The sequence below is a fragment of the Atractosteus spatula genome, chromosome 22, assembly GCF_055471065.1.
Source record: "Atractosteus spatula isolate fAtrSpa1 chromosome 22, fAtrSpa1.hap1, whole genome shotgun sequence".
In the NCBI taxonomy this organism is placed as follows: Eukaryota; Metazoa; Chordata; class Actinopteri; order Semionotiformes; family Lepisosteidae; genus Atractosteus; species Atractosteus spatula.
Window position 1 is genome coordinate 10,560,023 of NC_142727.1, and position 20,186 is coordinate 10,580,208.

At 44.7% G+C, this 20,186-nt stretch overlaps 1 protein-coding gene across 1 annotated transcript; it reads left to right on the forward strand.

Moving 5' to 3' along the window:
• The first annotated feature begins 2,393 nt into the window (after positions 1-2,393).
• stk36 (serine/threonine kinase 36 (fused homolog, Drosophila)) lies at positions 2,394-18,948 on the forward strand. The gene is made up of 20 exons (XM_088939642.1): positions 2,394-2,501; positions 3,431-3,571; positions 3,745-3,822; positions 4,725-4,855; positions 5,764-6,013; positions 6,604-6,697; positions 7,880-8,043; positions 9,157-9,317; positions 10,042-10,165; positions 11,251-11,379; positions 11,467-11,646; positions 11,946-12,037; positions 13,043-13,106; positions 14,144-14,254; positions 15,025-15,099; positions 15,645-15,762; positions 15,976-16,105; positions 16,314-16,503; positions 17,072-18,142; positions 18,612-18,948. The coding sequence occupies exons 1-20, from the start codon at positions 2,418-2,420 to the stop codon at positions 18,723-18,725; spliced, it is 3,501 nt and encodes a 1,166-aa protein (XP_088795768.1). The 5' UTR covers positions 2,394-2,417; the 3' UTR covers positions 18,726-18,948.
• Positions 18,949-20,186: the final 1,238 nt, after the last annotated feature.

Consider the following 20,186-nt stretch of genomic DNA (forward strand, 5'->3'; position numbering starts at 1 on the left):
ACAACAAGAGACTCATGTAAAAAAGTAATGTTTATGTAGCAATTATCAGGCACTTTGGAAATCCTGGAACGCTAAAAGGTGATTGGCAGTACTTCTATACTTTCCAAGAAAGAAAAAGGCACAATTGTGATTGCTTGTCTTTAAAGTCTGTTAAGGGAAAGCTTGATGGAAAAGAAGGAGGTGCATGATAATGTAGAAAATAGGATTTCAAAATAATTGTGATTGCTTTCTCATTCCAGCTCTAAGCTGTTTTATTGTCACCCTTTACACTGAACATTTTACACTAGATCTATGTCACTGATAGGCTTAGTTCTAAAAGGTCCACAAAACACTTCACACTCAGTGGAATTTACACACTGTGTAAAGGGCAACTTTATAGTCATCTAAACACAAGTGTTGAGAAGTTAATTATTTATGATTTATTTTTTTTCACGAAACTTTAAAGAGGTGGAGAAATTATATTTTCATGATCTAGTATGCCACAACTCAAACAACGATGCTTTGATTTTTCAGATTGCAATGTACATAGGGTGAACAAACAAACTTTCCATTTTAAAAAGGAAATGTATTATTGGAGGGGGAACTCTGAAAACTGTTAGAAAGAGTTTGAAGCCGTGTGATTTTTTTTTTTCCTGTGAGGATACCTGAAAGGTCACAAATTACAGAGAATTTTAAGACTGAACAGAATAAAATTTTTATTAGTTTGCACCAGACACTGGAATTTTTGTATTACATTATTGTTTATTAAATGACCCCAGGTTGGCCACTTTAACAAAATAATTGGGGAGATTGTTTTAGTCACAGCCCACATGAAATTAACACAGAGGAGTGGAATGTAAAAATATCTCATGCTTAATTGTGATTTTTGCACTAAATTGGTTTATCTTAAAATATGGAAATAATGAAATGCAAAACATTCAAAACAAGGTTCCAGGTTAACAAATGTACCTTTAAAGATATGGCCAAACCGCCTTTTTTTGATTGCTCTTTGTTTCCAATATACAGAATAACTAGGCAAGCCCCAGTACGTTATAGTTACGTTATAGTTAGTATGTCAATGTTAAGAACACAAGTGAAATAGCTGTGCTGGTGGTGGAGTCTGCTAGTCTATTAGTTTTTGTTTTGACTACAGTATTTCGTTTTTTCCACCTTTAGTACAACATGATCGATAAATCGTGAGGCTATTTATGACAGACAGTTCCAGTAAGTACGGTTCTATACTGAAAACCAGGGAGATTTATTTTCAGATTCTATTAAATAAGGGGAATTTGAGGTTAAAACTCGTAGCACTGAAACACATTTGAGGGATGTCTTGCCTCCAACCCAACACACCCACATTCATCGCCTAATGACATTAGCTACATTTCAGTATTTTCAGGTTTCTTTCACGCCTTTATACAGTACATGTACTGTAACAAAAGCCGAACGCTATTGAGCACTGAACAATTAACTGTGGTATATTACAGTATTTTCAAAGTATTGTTTCTAATATAGTACATTATTGCTTGAAAAACACATACGAAACACTATCTGAAAAATAAAAGTGTATAAAACAAATTCACGACTCCATACTGTCGCCTGCCCAGCCATGTGGACTGTCGTGTTTACTGAGGGATCGCGGTTGCCAAGACGCATGTTGGTTGTTAAGACAAAGGGTCCTTCACGCATTTTCAGCTGCCGGACACTGTTTTAGCTGTCTGAGGCTCGCCTGTTACAATTACGTCGTCAAAACGACAAGATTCAGACACTGTAGTTGATTTAAAAATTAGGTGCCAGACTCATAAGTGCTAATTTATTTTCAAAGGCTAAAATGAGAAAAGTCTTTGACAAAATAGTGAATGATGCGGTTCGTATTCTTGCAGTGCTCTGAACGGAGCGCAATATCATCAGCACCCGTTTCTATTCTGGTGTTGCATTGAACTGTATTGTAACAACCGTGAATTCTGAAGCAGGTTTGTCTTTTTTTTTTCCTTGTGCGGACTACTAATAATGTACATTCCTGTTTTAAAAATCCACACGCTTCTTGTATGTGTGTTTGTGTCATTATTTAAAACGCTGTGAATGAATGTGAATCATGCGTTGATTGTAGAGCGATAAACTAATCGAACGTCTCTGAGTGTTAATTTCTTGTGAAATGCATAATAAAATGCAACTGCATGAAAATGTAACTTTTATAATCATTTTTATTTTGGTATTCCTCATTATTATGTTTTATTATTGTGCCCCTACTTAATACTATTTAACAGTTCCTTTAAGCACGGTATCTCGTTAGGACTGGCAGACGTAAGCGAAAGTAAAGCGTTTTTCAGCTCTAGCTTTAATAGTCCGTCTGCATGCAAACCTTTTGTCTGCCGTCCTGACTTGTTTTAATTGTTTTCCATTTCCTGTAAAAGCTCCATTGAGATCGCATTTCTGCCATGGAGAAGTACCATGTACTGGAGATGATTGGAGAAGGTTCCTTTGGACGTGTCTACAAAGGTCGAAAGAAGTACAGTGGTCAGGTACCATATAAACAACATGCCTTATCTCCTAGGCAGTAAAATAACCATCCATCCAATCATTAGCTAACCGCTTCATCCAATTCAGGGTCAGGGGGGTAAGACAGGGTAACATCTCAGAAGCCAATTAACCTCCCTGTATGTTTTAGGACTGTGGGAGGAAACTGGAGCACCTAGGGGAAACCTATATGAACACAGTGAGAACATACAAACTCCACACAGATAGCACCCCAGAAACTGAATCCAGGGTTCCTGTGCTTCAAGGCAGCAGTGCTAATCACTGTCTCACTGTGTAAAATAAGCTCTCTACTCAACTAGGACACCAAAATGTTCGGTATTTCTAGAGGGCAGGAGCAGTTCAGCACTCATTTTTCTGTTTTGGCACTGCTGTGGTATACCTCGAGATACCTCGATGCCTATGAGGTATATTACGTGAATGTGTGTGAATGCAAGAGTGGACTTTTCTTTAAGTGAAGCTGTGATGAGGAAATCTGTCCAGTCTGTTAAGATTCTTTTCACAGAAGCCTTGAGAAAATGTTCAGAGAGGGCCCAGTGCTTTTGGTTTCTTTTGTACTGTATGTAAGATGCAGACAACGTTTCCCAGCCTGCCAGCATCTCTGTAAAGCACAAATTGTTGAGTTGTCCGTTAAATAGGTAAATAGAGCATCTGGTTAAGCAAAGACTCGGATCAATTTGCATATTTTGGTTGGGAAGTCAAGGGGAATGGACATGAGAAAGACCTGTAGCTAGGGATTCCAGCTCTGAGTGTGGGTAACCTCCTGCATGGAAGACCCCAAAAGACTAAAGACAAGTTCCAGGTGCTGACGGTGCCTTTGTGTAAAAGTCACGTGTCTTTGAATGTGGGTTATCGGAACAGATAAAGATCGGACTTCACTGCGCTTCTGCCCAGCACTAATACTCTCTTTGTCCAGGTGGTGGCGCTCAAATTCATTCCCAAAGTGGGCCGGTCCGAGAAAGAACTGCGCAGTCTGAGGAGGGAGATCGAAATCATGAGGGGGCTCAGGCACCCTAACGTCGTGCTGCTGCTGGACAGCTTTGAGACGGACAGAGAGGTGGGGGCGTGTTTTCTCTTGCAAGTCCTGTTCCTGAGGCAAACCCTGCTGTTTTGTGTCGCCCTCTTTCACGAGATGGAAACGTGTCCACCTGTGAATTTGAATAGACGTTTTTCGTTGAGCGGTTGCTGCATTTCTTTTTTTAATCTAATGGGCACGCTGATCTCCAACAGGTCGTTGTGGTGACAGAATATGCAGAAGGAGAACTGTTTCAGATTCTAGAGGATGATGGGAGCTTACCTGAGGCTCAGGTGAGTTATTTTTATCCTCTGCAGCCCCCTGCTCTCCCTAGAAGAAACTTTTTTTTATTCCCATAGTTATTGCAAAAAAAAAGAGTTTGTGAAAATGCCGACCGGATGGAACCTTTTCTGTTGAAAACGAAATGATCTTCCAAACTGCACTTGAAGCTGGTGCACAAGCCTGACTCCAAACACTCCATCGTAAAATCCAGTCATGGGGAAAAAAGTGGAAAAAAGTCTTCAGGATACATTAGCCGTCAGTGCTGATGAAAATATGCCAGAACTGGAAGAGGATTTATCTCCACTCTTGGGAGCTGTGAAGAGCCGTGTCCAAGGAATCCAGGAGATTGGGTGGGACACTACGCTACAGGCCCACTTTGTTTACCAAATGAGATGGCCTTTTCCGGCTTTCATCTCCTCAGGTGTACCAGTTGGAAAGTCCCACAAACAGTACCTCAAGTACTACATGATTATCTGCATCGACATGATAAAAAAAGTCATATTTGACCTGCACTTCCCTCGAAGTCTTATTTGCCTTTTTTTGTCTCTATTTGAGATAATGAGCTCTGGTCTCCCCATATAACAGGGAATCGTACTCCGTTGGGCCCCTGAGCAAGGCCCTTAACCCCGACTGCTCCAGGGGCGCTGTACAATGGCAGACCCTGCGCTCTGACCCTAGGCTTCTCTCTCCCTATCTGTGTGTCTGTGTGTCTCATGGAGAGCAAGCTGGGGTATGCGAAAAGACAAATTCCTAATGCAAGAAATTGTATAGGGTTAATAAAGTGATGTGATGTGATGTTAATAATCCTTTGAGATCAACTCTGAAAATCATCAGCTGCATTTAACTTTTTTGTGCTTTTTTGGAGGATAGTGAGCAAGGAGTGGCCTCCTGTTTCATGCCCTATGTATTCTAGGTCCGCGAGATAGCCTGTCAGCTGGTCTCCGCTCTCTATTACCTGCATTCTCACAGGATTCTTCATCGTGACATGAAACCACAGAACATCCTGTTGGGCAAGGGCGGAGTTGTCAAGCTGTGCGATTTTGGGTATGTACGTGTGGCTCTGAAGTGGAGTCTTTGGCACTGATTAAATGTCAGCCATTGCTTGGAGCAACTGAAGTCAGTAATGAGGCTGTTAGTTTAAGTTTTGGCAAAGTCATTCAGATGACCTGAAACTCCTACAGAGCTGTCACAGAGTTGCTCCGAGGTCACTGAAGTTCGCCCTGCTGGCTTTAAGCCAGACAGGTCCACTTTTCATAGTGTGCGACATTCAAGTTGAAAGCTTAAGGAAGTAGTCTTGAGGAATCAAAAGATCACAATTTAAAACATTCTACCCATTTTACAGAAACTGTATTTTTTATTGTACAGTGAATGCAACTTTTTCACCTCCGGCGCAGATGTAGTATTAATATAATAAAGAAAGAGACAAAAAAGTAAAATAAAAATGGATTGTACAGCCCTTTTTAGAATGAAAAAGAGAAAAAGCACGTGATGAAAAAGAGTTTCACTGAGGGACTCATGTCCATCTAATACTCAGTGCAGGTGAGTCTTTAGTTTTTTTTTTCCTCCAGTGTTTTAGCAACCCTGAACAGATGCATTCTGTGTGAAGTTCTGTTCAGTCCTTTCAGGAAAGGCAAGCATCCAGATCTACTGGAACGACAGGCTCGAGTCTGTGTTTATAGCTTACCTAAAATGACCTTCCAGAATTCAGATAGCTGGAAATGAATTGAAAATACCCGCGCTTTTGGGGACCCAATAAGTAAGTATGGGTATTAAATATCATGTCAGTAGTTAGATGTGAATCTCTTTTAGAGCTGATCAGTGAAAGAGCTTATGGGGAAATAGTTCTGATAGATACTGACGCAAACTGATGTTGCAAACCGCAGGCGCGCGTATCTGAACGCGGGATGTGGCATTCCGACGCGTCTCCTCATGTCCCGGTTGTGCTACGGCAGGTTTGCTCGGGCGATGAGCGTTTCCACCCTGGTCCTCACCTCCATCAAAGGCACCCCGCTGTACATGTCGCCAGAGCTGGTGGAGGAGAAGCCTTACGACCACACGGCTGATCTCTGGTCCCTGGGCTGCATCCTGTACGAGCTCCACACTGGGGCCCCGCCCTTCTACACCAACTCCATCTTCCAGCTGGTGCAGCTCATTGTCCGGGATCCGGTCAAGTGGCCGGAGAGCATGAGCCCTGATTGCACGGTAGCGTCACGCTGTTCGAGTGAAATGACGTTCACACTCCCCACCCGCCTCCCAGCCCTTCTGTAGCGGCAAGGGAGCCGCCTGATTGGGCAAGAAAAAATCAAATCTAACCAATCCTGCGGTGACCGTGCCTGCCGTTTTTCGAGTTAAGCGCCTTGGAACGGTAGGTCGCAGTCATGGAGTCTTTCTCACCAACACCCGAAGAGCGTCTACTGTAGGAGCAAACACATTGACACTGTGTTCCATCTGGGGGGGGAATCTAACGGTTAGATGAGTAAGAACGGAAGTTAACCAATCCTCTTTGAAGAAGGACACTATTTGGAGTCAATTTCAAATGTGTCTGACCTAGATATGATCTCCTGTCAGTCTTCTTTGTTTGTGTAGATATAGAGCAGCAACGTCAACACCGCCTCTCATGAGTAAGTCCAGTATTGATCCTTGATCACAGGCAATTTTAACTACCTCTGACGTTTGTTAGTTTTCTTCAGCTGCTGCGCATGTGTGTAATTGACCGTGTGCTCTCAGTGTTTTTGCTGTTTTGTTTTTCTCTTTGCCATGAGTTACAGAGGATGCTTGTTCTTTGTTCACAGAGCTTCCTGAAGGGCCTGTTGACCAAGGACCCCCAGAAAAGGCTGTGTTGGCCTCACCTGTTAAAGCACCCCTTTGTCTCTGAGGGAGTCTTAGGTGAGTTTCCGATCTTGTCTCTGTAGGTTCTCTTCCTGCCTCTTTTAATCCATGGAATTATCCTGCTAGCTAATTGCTCTGAACTTTCTTTAGATAAGATGGGTTTAGTTTGGACTTATTTCGATTTAGGAGTCCAGCTTAAAATATTTTACACGGTTAATACAGAGCGCACCTGAAAACATCAGGAGCTGATGGACTTTGGTTGTCTGTTATTTGCATATGCATTGTCTCATACGTGATAGTGACCCAGCTGAATTAAACTACGCTTCAAAACAGGAGAGAGTGCAAAGTTTTATCTCTGTATATAAGCCTCTGGTTGTCTGTGCTTATGAAAGGACACATTCATTAAGTTATCTTGAGACATGAGAACAGAAATATGAGGAGGCATTGTTTGGTTGGCAGTAATTAATTGATTCAAGAATCCCATCCGGAAAATTTCTTTAAAAAAGCCAGGACACCTGTTCTGAAAGAATGCTGGGTAGCTTGTCCCAGACCCACAGTCCTTTGTTCTAAAATAGCGGTTCCTGTTCCAAGTTCTGAATGACATATTTGCTATTCACTGGTAATTCTGTCAACGTTCATTGTGTTGGCTCTGTCAGTGCCTTTGTGGATTCTGAATACTTGCAGGAGGTCCCCTTGTTGTCTCCTCTGTTGAAGACTAAAAATGTTCCTTCGTCCTGTCAGTGTAGGATTTGCCTTTGAGCCCAAGAGTGTGCCTGGTCACTCTTCTTTGGAAAGCGTCCGAAGTAGAAATATCTTGTTTGGAATTTAATGACCAAATATCGCACACAATATTGTAAATGGGGTCTTGAGGCAATTTTAAACCTCACCTCCCCTAGTTTAAATCCTACATCTGAACTATAAATCCTAACACTGTTTCCCTTCTATTGTTATATAGAGGTAAGGGGTCTCTCAGCATAAACACTTTTTCTCATACAGTAAGTAGCATCTTCAGGCTGAGTGTTTTCTGTTTATATTGTGTTTGTACTGCCTGAAGAAGTCCCTGGGGTTGAATTTGTGTGTTTGTGTAATCTGTGGCTTCTGAAGTCATTATCAGAGAACTCAAAACAAATTCATGTGTTTGCATGCCTCTGCGCCTTTGTGGTCTTTTTTTAGCTTCCTGGGAATAGGTTTCAAAAGTAAAAGTTTTCCTGTCTTTGTGTTCTCCTTATCGCCGATCAGTCCTCTCAGATGAAGAGACAGACAGTCCTCTCACCGTGTCCCTCAGCCCCGATCTGCAGGCTCTAAAGCTACAGCAGGCTCAGGAGAAGGCAGCGCCCCATAGTGGAGAACAGAGGTTACTGCGCAAGGCCAGAGAGCAGCAGGAACGAGAAAAACACAAGCAGGTACAGGGCTGCAGAGCAGTGGAGCTGAAGAGAAACCGGGCTGTTATCCCTGGGAAGCAAGGTATCCCTGGGAAGATACCTTCCGTTTGTTTTCTGCACCAGCGAATGAGACGATTTCCATATTTTTTTAGGATGTCTTTCCATTCCCTTGCATATCCAGAGATTGAATGAGATCCGTTTCCATATTGAATATGGCATTAAATGTTTGGTACAATTATTTTGTCCTGGTATTAGAAAAGAATTGGTTGTTAAAACTGGTAGGGTCTTTGCTATTCACACACCACTCTTGTGCTACTTAAACTGATTCAAATTAAAAGGGCAGGTTCAGGTTATCTTCAGCAAAAACGGTTACTTGAACCAAAAATCTGCTTTTTTAATTTAGGAAACTGTAAAAAGCTGGTGAAATGAGAAAAGGGGTGAAGGGTGTCATGGAAATATAACTATCAAGGAAGCCACAAGAGAGAGTTCTCACCTGAGTAAGGTCTTTATTTCAATATTGCAATATTGGGAGCCCTGCTGCCACTTTACAAAGTGCAACCAGAGACTCCCAATATTGCAAGGGCCAGTCACACCGTAGTGTATTTACTTATTTTTGTGCAAACCTGAAATCTGGAGTTTACAGCTGACCCAAGTCCATTTTTTTCCTATTTGCTGGTTTCTAACACGGTATCTGGGTTAAGCTGGAGGTGCAGATCTTTTGACTTTGACGGCACCCAGCATGTCAAATGTTTGCAGGGGGAAATGTAACCTAAAACTGGAAACGTTTCCTTTTATTCGCAGTGAATGTTTTTTAAAGTCTGCTGGAATCCATGTGAGAAAGGTTAAAATTCCTTGCGTTTGACTTTTCATGGAGGAAAGAGGAATTGTGGTGCGCATACGCTGTTTTGTCAGGGTGGCCAAAACGTTTTCAGTCAACGTTTACAAGGCGGTTTTCGGCAGTACATTGGCTCAAAACCTCCTAAGGGGCACCTCACCTAGGGCTAACTTAATGTGCCCTCAGACACTTTTCCCCAGGTATGTGTGGATAAATAGAGTAGGTGTGATATAGAATACTGGCCAGTTTCTTATTTGAGATTGAAAAACTCTTACCCTTATCTCTTATTCCTTTCCTAGGACCTGACAGTCAGGGCTCAAGGGAAGAACACAGGTGGAGGTGATTTTGATAAGGCACACGCGGAGCCAGCCCTGGTGGGTCCTAAACCATCCGACAGCAATCCCAGGCTTCCTGCTGCCTGCACATCAGATGAGCGTGTGGCCCAGCCACCCGCCCAAGGGTAACCTCCCCAGCGGCCCTTGCCTATCAAATTACCTTACCACACTTACCACTTAGCACAGATCAGAAGCGAACAGAAGTAACGAGAGATAGTCAGGCCGAGGCTTTTCAGAAAAATGTTTTATAACAGACACGCGGGAGGGACGACAACAGGCAAGTTTAATTGGACTCAGCCGTTAGTAATTCGCAATCAGTCCGGACGCCATTTCCTCACCTAGAACATTATACCCTTCTCCAACTCTGATGGTCCTTGGTCACCTCACACTGCGGCCCAGCCCAGGAGTTTTGCCCATAACCACATGGCTTAAGCCAGATTTTGACTAAAAAACTCCATCATTCTTTCAGTATACTCACTTCCCGGGTATTGATATTAACAACGACGCAAGGTAAAAGTCTTGAAAAATCTGCTGTCCCCTGAAGCAGTACAGCAAGGGATCAGCAGAGTATACTGCTTCACAAGCGCTTCATAGCTTCCTGCATTTGCCGTGCATATGTGACAGATTTCTTTCCTGGAGTAAATGTGGTGTGCAATATTTCCACGCCGAAATAAGAAACAGCATTGCGCCACCACAGCTCGGAGGCTGGGACAGGCAAAGCGATGAGTGTACGTGACTTACATGCTGTACTGTAGGGCCTGCGCTGCTGAACTGGTGATTTCTGTTACACATGTGCCCCCTCGGATCCGGCTCGTCTCTGTGCTGATCCGTGCGCGCCCTCTCTCCCAGGCAGGGGCAGATCAGCAGGGACTACGCACGGGAGTTCCCTTCCGTGGAAGTGGGTCCGAGGCAGGTCGCTAGACGTGAGAAGGGACTGCGGAGCAGCTTGGGGGCGGTCAGGCTGGAAAACGAGGTCTGTCTATAATACCGTTTCAATGTTTTCTTCAAGAATCAGCACGCCCACTCACCGGCAGTTGTTACAGACATCCTTCTGTGTCTGGGGGGTGTTTAGATGTGACCTATTTAGTAGATTCTGTGTATTTTGTTCAGCATTTGAATTTTGAAATTGAAACTGGGTGTGACGATTTCTACCCTTTTAAGGAGTCAAATGGTCCTGAGGCACAACTCAAAATGAAGGCAGTTGATCGTCAATGAAATGTTTTAAGTGTAATCATGGCACCAGTGTGTTGTTATACAATCTGGTTAGTATTTTCTTTTTTATTTGAAAGACCCAGAATTAGTTTCATGGTGTAATTTATTTTCCAACACAGTCTCCCCTTCCACAAAGTGTCGAATACCAAGCTATTAACGCTCTCTGGAAGCAAGCAGCTGCCCCTGAGCCAAGCCAGTGACATAGCTGTATCTAGCAGGGGTGGATATACGTGTGGGTGTATACAGTATATCCACTAATTTCCCAAACTACGTGGTGTCACGCTTACCTGAGAGGGCACCAGCAGGATAAATTGTCCCGAACTTTTCTTGGAACTCTTGCGTTTTTCTATTTTTTTGACCTCTCAGTTTGTGATTTTTTTACTTACTAATTCATGCAAATCATCATGCGGTTTGGATTGAAGCTTCTAGAACACTGGCAACCGACCGTTGTAAGTTGTTATAAAAGACGGTACTTCTGCGGTACACAAGGGCTGTATACTTTGTGATGATGAAAGGGCTTAACCCTGCCCTCTGGCCTGTTTGCTGCCAAGCCAGTGACAGAGGTTGTGGCGCTGGACTCATGGGGGCTTGATTCTTGCGTAGCTGATAAAACCGTCATTGTGAAGCCCACCTGTATCTGCACCATAGGGGGAGCGCTCAGATCTGACTCACCAGGGGCGTCAGTCTGCTTTTTTTCAGGTGACCACGACAGGCTCAACGATTTTGAGGGTTATTGAGAACAGAGATTGTTTGATTTTGAGCTGAGCGATTTGGTGATTGCTCTAAGTGGTTGTTTTTCTAGATGGCGTAGTGTTGTCTTAGCCTTTTTCTACCATTCTGGGACAGGAAGTGGAGAGTGACGAAGAGTGGCAGCGATTGGTGGAGACCACACAGCCAGGAAGCCAGGCCCCCCTGCCTTCTCCAGTATCCTTCGTGCCCCGTCTGAAGCAAAGGCTCCTGAGCTCCAGAGCCCAGGTGATGCCCTTTCTGTCCGCCTGTCCGTGAAAAGCTTCCTTCGGCGTCGCAGGACAACAGCTTGAGTGCTCTCCCTGCTCTGCACAGATACTGGACGGGATGCTGGAGGGGGCGTGTCGGATCCGTCAGCCGCTGAGGGTCCTGTGGAACCTGCTGACCGTCAACTCAGATCCCGGGCTGTGCGGCACCGTGGCCGAGGAAATCGAACTGCCTCACTTCCTGCTTGATCTGATCGCGGATCTGCTGGGGAATGAACAGGTGAAGCAGGTGAGGGTCGTATGTGCTCTTTTTCTTAATCGCTTGGCTTTGGTGGAATCGTGTGCTCTTTCATTAAGCGGAATATACCAAAGTCCCAGGTAAAATTGCTGAAGACAAAATGCTTCACTGCATGGAAACAGAGGCTGGATTTTTTATAAGGGAATCATTCAGATTCTCAGGCATCCTTTCTGGGAACGCCTCGAGCAGTGCAGGTGTTTGACCTCCTCTGTTAGTGACAGGTGTATTTCCTATGCATGCCCATCCACATTAGTTTAATGTTCATGAAAGCCACTCTTTCCCTGTTACAGCAGCCATGGTGTGCTGCAGTGCTGGGAGACCTGATGACAGCAGTGGGTGTGTACTGGGAGAAACACTTCAACTGGGATACGGAAGGAGACAGGTACAGTAAGAAACTGGCATAAATTGGATTATTATTATTAGTAGTAGTAGTAGTAGTAGTATTGGGCAACCTATAGTACATACATTAGATGTGCATTTAACTTGTGAAATTTACAGCAAACATAAAGGAAGCTAACAAAAAGAAAAGACAGATACGGCTGTCACAGGAGTCGAGAGAGAGGGGGTGAGAGAAAGGCTGGAGGAAGAGGAGGAGTAGAGATGTGGTGCAGAGAGACTGAGGGTATTGCCAAACATCCCTATACCCTTCCGTGGGCACCTTCTGATGTAGCTCAAGGCAGTTCAACTCCTGTGCTCTTTTTAGCACGGTACACTGTAATACTATCACGGTGATAGTTTAGTATTTGTACGGATTTAAATTGTATTTGTTGACGTGTGTTGCCTGAAATCTTCAGTGACATTTACATAAGACTTGAAACTTCCATGCGGATATTTTTCAACTTATAACATGTACAAATAGTATAAGTAGAGATTCAGTTATCCAGTTGGAACTGCTGCCCATGGTTGATTACACATTTCTTAATATTTAGGTTATTTTCATACTGTATATACACTAATGCATATTTGAGTGTCACTGAGTGGTCTGTCTTTCTGCTGCTTTGCTTACCGGACTACGGTTTAAACAGTGACAAACACGCCTTGAGCGGAGCAGATCCTTAGCTCTGTGGCTAAGGATCTGCGCCTGTAGCTGGAAGGTTGCCGGTTCAAATCCTGTAGCCGGCAGAGGAATCCTACACTATTGGGCCCCTGAGCAAGGCCCTTTACCCCAGCTGCTCCAGGGGCGCTGTATAAATGGCTGACCCTGCGCTCTGACCCCAGGCTTCTCTCCCTGTCTGTGTGTCTCATGGAGAGCAAGTTGGGGTATGCGAAAAGACAAATTCCTAATGCAAGAAATTGTATATGGCCAATAAAGTGATCTGATCTCTTCTTATCTTGAGCACTGCATGGCGAGTGTTCATACTGCTGTTCTTCATTCCTTCTCGCCCAGGATGGGGGAGGCTGCTGGGCTCTTGGTTGCTGTCCTGCACTCTGCTTGCCTTGCTCCTTTGACGGTAAGACCACTGGCCCTGCTGCCGAGACTCCTCTTCATCGTGTCCCAGTCATTGCACGACCTTGGAAAATTGGCTCTGTGACTTTTTCCTCACGTGCATGAAACTGTTCTAATTTACACTCCTGACAATGTAACACGTTGCGTACAAGTGGAGAATAGAAAACAGTGTAAAAACAGTAAAAGGTCAGGTGCTCCAGTTGTACTGAGAGACATTCAAGATGCAGCTAATCCTTTTGGTTCCAGTTAAGTACACATTTGTTGTGTTGTTAATGCCTCTCACTATACGATAGGCAAATACACAACAGAGCAAGAAAGGATTAATAAATGCAAAAGCAAAATAAAGAAGAGTGGGGATAAGATGCTACCCACAGCATAATTTACCGGAGTGATATACCATTTACCAAAATGAAATTATGGTTGAAGGGAGGGTACGTAGTCTATCAAAAGGAAAGATGTGGTCAAACTATTCAAGTTTCATAGTTAAACCATGATACTTTTCCATGTGCTATAGTTCCTACTGGTGCAAATCCCACACTCTTCTCTCTTTCTTACAGTTAATTGGGATAAACATCTCTCATGCCACAGCAGAAACTGGAAGTTCTGCACCAAACGTTTTCTGACCAATCTGAATTTTTCTGAAATAAGACACAACGGACCCAGCTATGATGATGATGTTTAACCCACGATGGACATTATTTACTTTTAAACTAACATACTTTCATTTGGATAAAACGATAGAGCACAAGATATTCTTAATGTGGCTTACACATGGTATTCACACGCTCATAGTATCTTGCACTCAGTTCTACAGAATCATCATATCCTCGCGTCCTGAGCTCCTGGAGTCATTCAATACGTGACATTACTCCAATAATTGAATTAGGGTTTGAACTTTATTGAATCTGTTCCTTAGGTGTTCCTAAAAGGTTTCTAGCTGAGTGCTGTGTTGGTCTGTTTTCTTGATTATGTGATGGACCAGTTGAATTGGGGAATTTAGTTGGGAAGATGATTTGCTCACACTGCCTGCCTCTTTCGCAGTCCCTCGCTGCCTCCCTGCTCACTCTGCTGTCCCATCACGGTGTTCCTGTGGAGCTGAGGACTGACCAGTTCATGGCTGCGATGGAGAAAACGTTATCGTCTCCAGTAGAGGTATGTGTACAGAGGTGGATCTTTCAAATCCACAGTACTCAAATAGAATTAAATTACTTTTAATTAATATTAATATTAATATTAATATTTAGGGGCAAGCTCAAATATAGTACGGGCTACATTTTTCAGTGTAAAAGTAAACCAGAAGCAATTGTTTGCATACACTCACTCGTGGTAACTCTTGGGACAGTAAAAATACATCTACTGTATCTTACGTAATGTGCATTTCTGGACAGTGCATTGCATTTCTGCTTTTTGTGAATTGGAATGTGGCGTCCCATCCAGGGTGTATCCTGCCTTGTGCCCATTTCTTGCATCCTTTCTTGGATAGGCACTGGCTGCCCTGTTGGATAACGCGGGCAGAACATGAATGAATGGATATGTGTAGATGGAATTTAAAGGGATGGGACATTGGAAGGGGCTACTACATCCTGAGCTTCATGAAGCACTTGATTGCTCAGCTTTTACAGACCATGACAACTGAACGGATTCTGTCAAGTGCCATTTCTCCAGGGCACTGAGAGCTGGGCTGATAACCCTGACAGCAGAGTGCTTCAGCTGTCTGTGCTGAGCTTGGAGAGTGCCATTTCATTCCATTTAAAGGGGGTGTGTACTCAAGAGAGTGCGTATTCATCTGTACGGGCTCTGTCACTTGTAGATCTCTGCTCCAGTAACACATATTGTCTCGCATGGTAATTCCTCTTGGTACTTTGTTTCTTGATTTATCCCTCATGTGTATCGGTAATGGTCTTTTGCTCTCTTCCTCTCAGCTGAGTGTGCCTGCGCTTCCTGGCTGGGGTCTGTACGATGGGCTCCTCACCCTGCTGTACCGGACTGTCTCCGAGGTGAGTCTCTCACTCAGTCTGCTCTTTATATGCCCTTCGAGGGGCTATGGTAAGGTATGGTACCTTTTGTCATCTTTGCAGATATCTGAATATATCTGTTCAAGTAAAATCACACTATTGTGTTACGCATCAGTGTTCTCTGTATATAGTGCGTTAACTTTGTTGTGTACCTTCCCAGAACACTTTACAAGTAGTCTTGTTGCAGCCCGTTGACTGTGGTTATTTCATATATAACTACATGTTACTACACGTTTATTACATATATATTTGACATATGAACAGATACCTGTCCAACTATACACAAACAGTAATTGTAATATCACAATGCTAGTGTTACACTATCTCCTTTTTGTAATATAATAGAATTATACCTTATTTCACTCAAGGTAAGAGCTCATTACATTTCTGGATAAACAGCAGCCAGCTTGAAAATGTATGAAATAATAACTGGTCCATCTGTATAGTTTCTTGATTAAAGGCAAGAATGCCCTGTGATGATTTTGGAAAGGGCTGGTTGCAGTTTGCAGTGCTCTCTCTCTCTGCAGGATGGAAGTTCCTCAGTCTCTCAGTTTCTGGATTCTGCTCTGTGGCGCCACCTGTGGTTAAGAGTTAATCTTGCACTAGAGGAGACTACCCCTCACCTGAATTGTTTCTCACTCACCGGTAAAGTACCAACACTGCGATTGACTGTGCAGATGTTATCTATAAAAATATCCCTCAGCACGATCTGACCGTCAAGCTTTGGGGGAAATGCTAAAAGCATAACATTTCAATTTTATATTAAAAAGATTTTATATTAATAGGTCACCGATACTCAGTCTTATGGTTAGAACTGATTTTCTTTCTTAATTAGAACACTCTCTCTCTTTACCACAGGTCTGCAGGTCTTTCTGTCCCTCGCTCAGTTTGTCTTCACCAGGGAGCCGTACAAATGTGTTCCCCTGTTAGCCAATAGCAACACAGACGGTGTGCTAACCACCCTTGCCCACCTCCTTACTGCTGATTGGTCAGTATTTATTTTAAGTTTTTCTTCCATGCCTTAATATGACATAAAGCTTGTCATATATCAAATTAAAAAAAATGTCTATCATTGCGTTTCTGTTTATATGTTCATTACCCCAAGTATAAAATTGCTTGTTTATGAGATTTCCTGTTCTACAAGTTCATGCAAGTGATTGCCTTGTGCTGAGGATCCGAAACGCATTTCCCCACAGTGCTTTAATCAAGGAGATGTCGGGAGAGGAGAACGGCGCCTCCGGTTACTCCACGTCTGGTGCAAACAGCGTGTCGGTGATGACCTGTCACCTGCTGTGTTTCCCCTTCGCTCTTGACATCCCTGACCAGGCTGTGGAGGAAATCCTGCAGTCCTATCAGCGCTGCGACATCGTCCCTCGCCTGCTCCAGGTCAGACGCACGGGTTTGAGTTCCCGGCTCGCGCCTGGGACACCAAGAGTGCGAATTGGGGAAGAAATGTGTCTCAATGCAGTGAAACAAAATGAGGGGGTTTGGGTTCAAGGCTAGGCAGATATCTTTAAAAAACTGCATCGGTCTACTTGCAGTAAGTAGAAAATGGAACAAAGTAAATACTATAGATCCGATTTTCCTTTTCCGTTGCACTCCAGTAGGGAGTTTTTGAATTGGAACAGAGGTGGCAGTTATAGTCTCGTTCTTGTGGCCAAAGCCTTCTGGGTGTGGCTGTGTTGTATTTCTTTACTCCTACATCTGAGTACCCTTTGCGGCAGCCTGCAAGACGATCAGAATCCGCATTCGCCATATCAGAGGTCGTTGTGGTGTGTGGTGTTATCCGAGTTCTAGAAGCACTACATGTGGGCTCGCTGGACTGTTGGTGATGCCGACGTGGTCGACCAAAGGACAGTTATCTGCTGAACCCCCGGAGCCTCCATCGGTTCCAAATGCTGGTCCTTGAGCAGGTGTGTTATTGACCGCACCGTGTGTTCGTGTGTCTCCCCAGCTCTCTCTGGCGCTCCCCCTCACTCTCCTGGAGCTCCCGCTCTCCTTGCTGTGCCGCCTCCTGCTCAGCGACCCCCAGCAATCCCTCCCGCGGTTTATAGCAGCGGCCGAGGCCTGGGGCTTTTTCTTCCCCTCCGCGGAAGCAGAGCGCAACAGAGCCGGCCCGCCTCCCGGAGTTGAACCCGCTGGCAGCAAGGGGGGTGGGGCCGGAGAGGGTGATGTCAGAGGCACCGGCCAATCAGAGCGCCGGACCGCCAGCTCCCTGCTGGCCTTTTTCCTCCAATCAGAAGGCCTGTCAGGATCAGCCGTGGAGTTGCTGTCCCTCATCTCCCAGGCTGCCCGCTGCTCCCTCCACCCTCCTCTACCCGTGTTGTATGTCAGGCCCTCCCTCCTCAGAACAGCTATGGACCACCCGGACGACCGGGTGAGAGCCGCCACCTGCAGCCTTCTGGGAAATATCAGCCCGCTGGACGCCCATGCCCCATCTGGTCAGCTGTTACCCCTGCTCTTCCAGGGCCTGATTGAGAAGCTCCAGGACCCCTCCATACAAGTCCGGCGATTCGCTTGCAGGGCCGTAGGGAATTGGGTGGGGCTCGTCGGCCAGGCCGAGTCACACATGGAGAATGAGAAGCCCAGGCTGCATGGAGCTAAGCCCGGCATGGGCACCGGCCCGCTGAAAGAAGGCCGGCACTTGTTCACAAGGACAGAGCGTGAGGCAGGGAAAAGGAAGGGGGACGTGAGTAAGACAGCTAAAGGACCAGGTGGTGGCAAGCCAGCCAGAGGTTTTCCTTCCAAGGACGGCACGGCCGGGACTGGCGCCTGGGTGGAGCTTGCCCGGGGTGGGGTCAGAGCGCTGCTGCCGCTCTCGTCCGAGCCAGACCCCGTGGTTCGCCGGCACTGCTGCGCGGCGTTGGGGAACCTCGCTGCGATCGAGGGGGGCAGGGCTGCCCTGCTGCAGGGCGACGGGCCCCGCCTGCTCCTTCGGATTGCCTGCACGGACTCCCAGCCGGCCGTGCAGCTGGCGGCCCTCACCGCCCTCCGCGCCTTCAGCCAGCACGACGCCCTGCGTCAGGTGAGGGCTCCGACGACACGCCGCTCTCCGATCAGTGTGCCGCAGGAGCCAGACTGACCAGCAGGCATAAGCGTTTGCTCAGTTTGACATTATCGTGTCGTTAACAGTCACCCTTAATATCAATTATTCAGAAAAAAGCCAACCACGTAATTCTGTGCTGACCTATTCTTGCTATCATTCGAAGGCCAGTGTCTACAAGTCTCATAAGTGGTGGCTACCAGGAGATTTACAAAATAAACTACCAGTATTACTGTCGCTGGAGTTATGTTCTGAACAGTTTACCGTTATGAAATGCATGAATTAAAGGGGACTTGTGGTTGTAAAATTAGTTTTTAATTGTTTTGTTGGGAGTGCTGTAGCCTATGAGGACCAAAAAGGTGACCCTGCATGCATCCTAGGCTGCCTGCTACTGTTACAGAATAATAATTGTTCTTTAAAGTCTTATTCTCTCTCTATCCGTCTATTGCAGGCTCTAGTTTCCCTGGACGCTGGTGAGAAACTGCGGCGTGTTTCCCAGCATGCACCCCACCAGCGCCACTGCCATTGGCTCATTACTAAGCTCCGCCCCTCAGTCAGCGCGTGAAATGTGTAAGAAATCTAAGGAAAGTCCGTAAAAAAATGTATCTGCTCAGGTTTCGGTAGTTCAAGCTCAAGAAACTTGAGGACAACTGAACTCTCTTGTTCCAAATGCTTCAAAATTATTATTTATTGGATGTATATTAGAAAGATTTGACATATTTTGTAATCTTTTCAAACGTAGACTTTGTTACGACTTTATTTGGAATAAAGATGTTTTTTTACCCTAATATAGTTTCAGTCTCGTCCTGCATTTTACTGGATTCACCTTTATTTTTGTTGGGGAGGAATATGAAGACACCAATTTGACTAAAAAGTATATGAGAATACTGTACATTATATTTGTAATATTGCTAGACACAGCTCAGAAAGGAACTTGCAGGAGAATCCATCAGGACGTGCAAGATCTGTAAGACTGAGCTTCAAAGAGCTCTGAGAACAGGACAAGCTCAGAGCTTTGCATGAGGTCAGCTGGCTGTTTTATACATACTGTGTTTCTATTGTGCACCACTTGTTTATTTTTCAGTACTCTTCACAAGCCACTGCTGTGCAGGGGAAAGGTACTATTGCATAAGACATGGGAAAACCTTGTGTGAAGCTCAGAGCCACTGTATCTCCTGTATTATGTACCTGATCTTCTATAAGGAGAATGTGGTACTGGTTTGTGCTATAGAACTCGCCCGGACTTGATATGCGGCAGGGAATCCAGAAAATGAGCTGGAAATGAGTCTGAGGACAGGGAGGCAACTGGACACTGTGGGTGCTGTGACTGCTGATTAAGAGATTATCAGTGAAGGTATACCATATTGCTCTGTCACAAAGGTATGACTTCCATTTTCCCTTCGCAATGTTGCTCCACAAATTGTGAAGTTCATGTAATCTAGTGCTTCATTCTCAGCATTTATTGGTTTGTCATTATTAAAAGTTATTTCATTTGCAACAAGCAGCAGACGTGCAAATATAGTTAAACCAATTTAACCAGAGCCTAAAGCAGGGGGGGGGGGGGGCAGTCGGTCTAGTTAAAACAATAATTTGATCAATTAGCCAGCTGACTGCTTAGGTAGAATAGAAAGCTGCAGATGCCACAGCCTCTCAGCCTCTCAGGCCTGGAGTTGTGAATGCTTGGGTTAAACATGGTCTCCTTCCCTCAGATCCAGCAGACCTCTCCCTTGATGTCTATATATATATAGCTTATGACATCTTCACATGTTTTCCATAGATAGATTTCCGCCCAACAGAAGTTACATGCCAAGGAAATCCAGTCTCAGGTCCCGGATTTGTGACTATCAGGTGGGTCAGGCCTTCTAATTTGACGCTGGTCTAAATGCACCTATATCATGTAAACAGAAACTGGCAGAAAAACAGTGCTTTTACTACAGCTGTGGGAAAAGGTTTAAGCTTGGCCTTTATATCAGGCACTTTGTGAAAAGTACAGTAGTTAAGAGGAAATAAAAGCAAGAATGCCTTA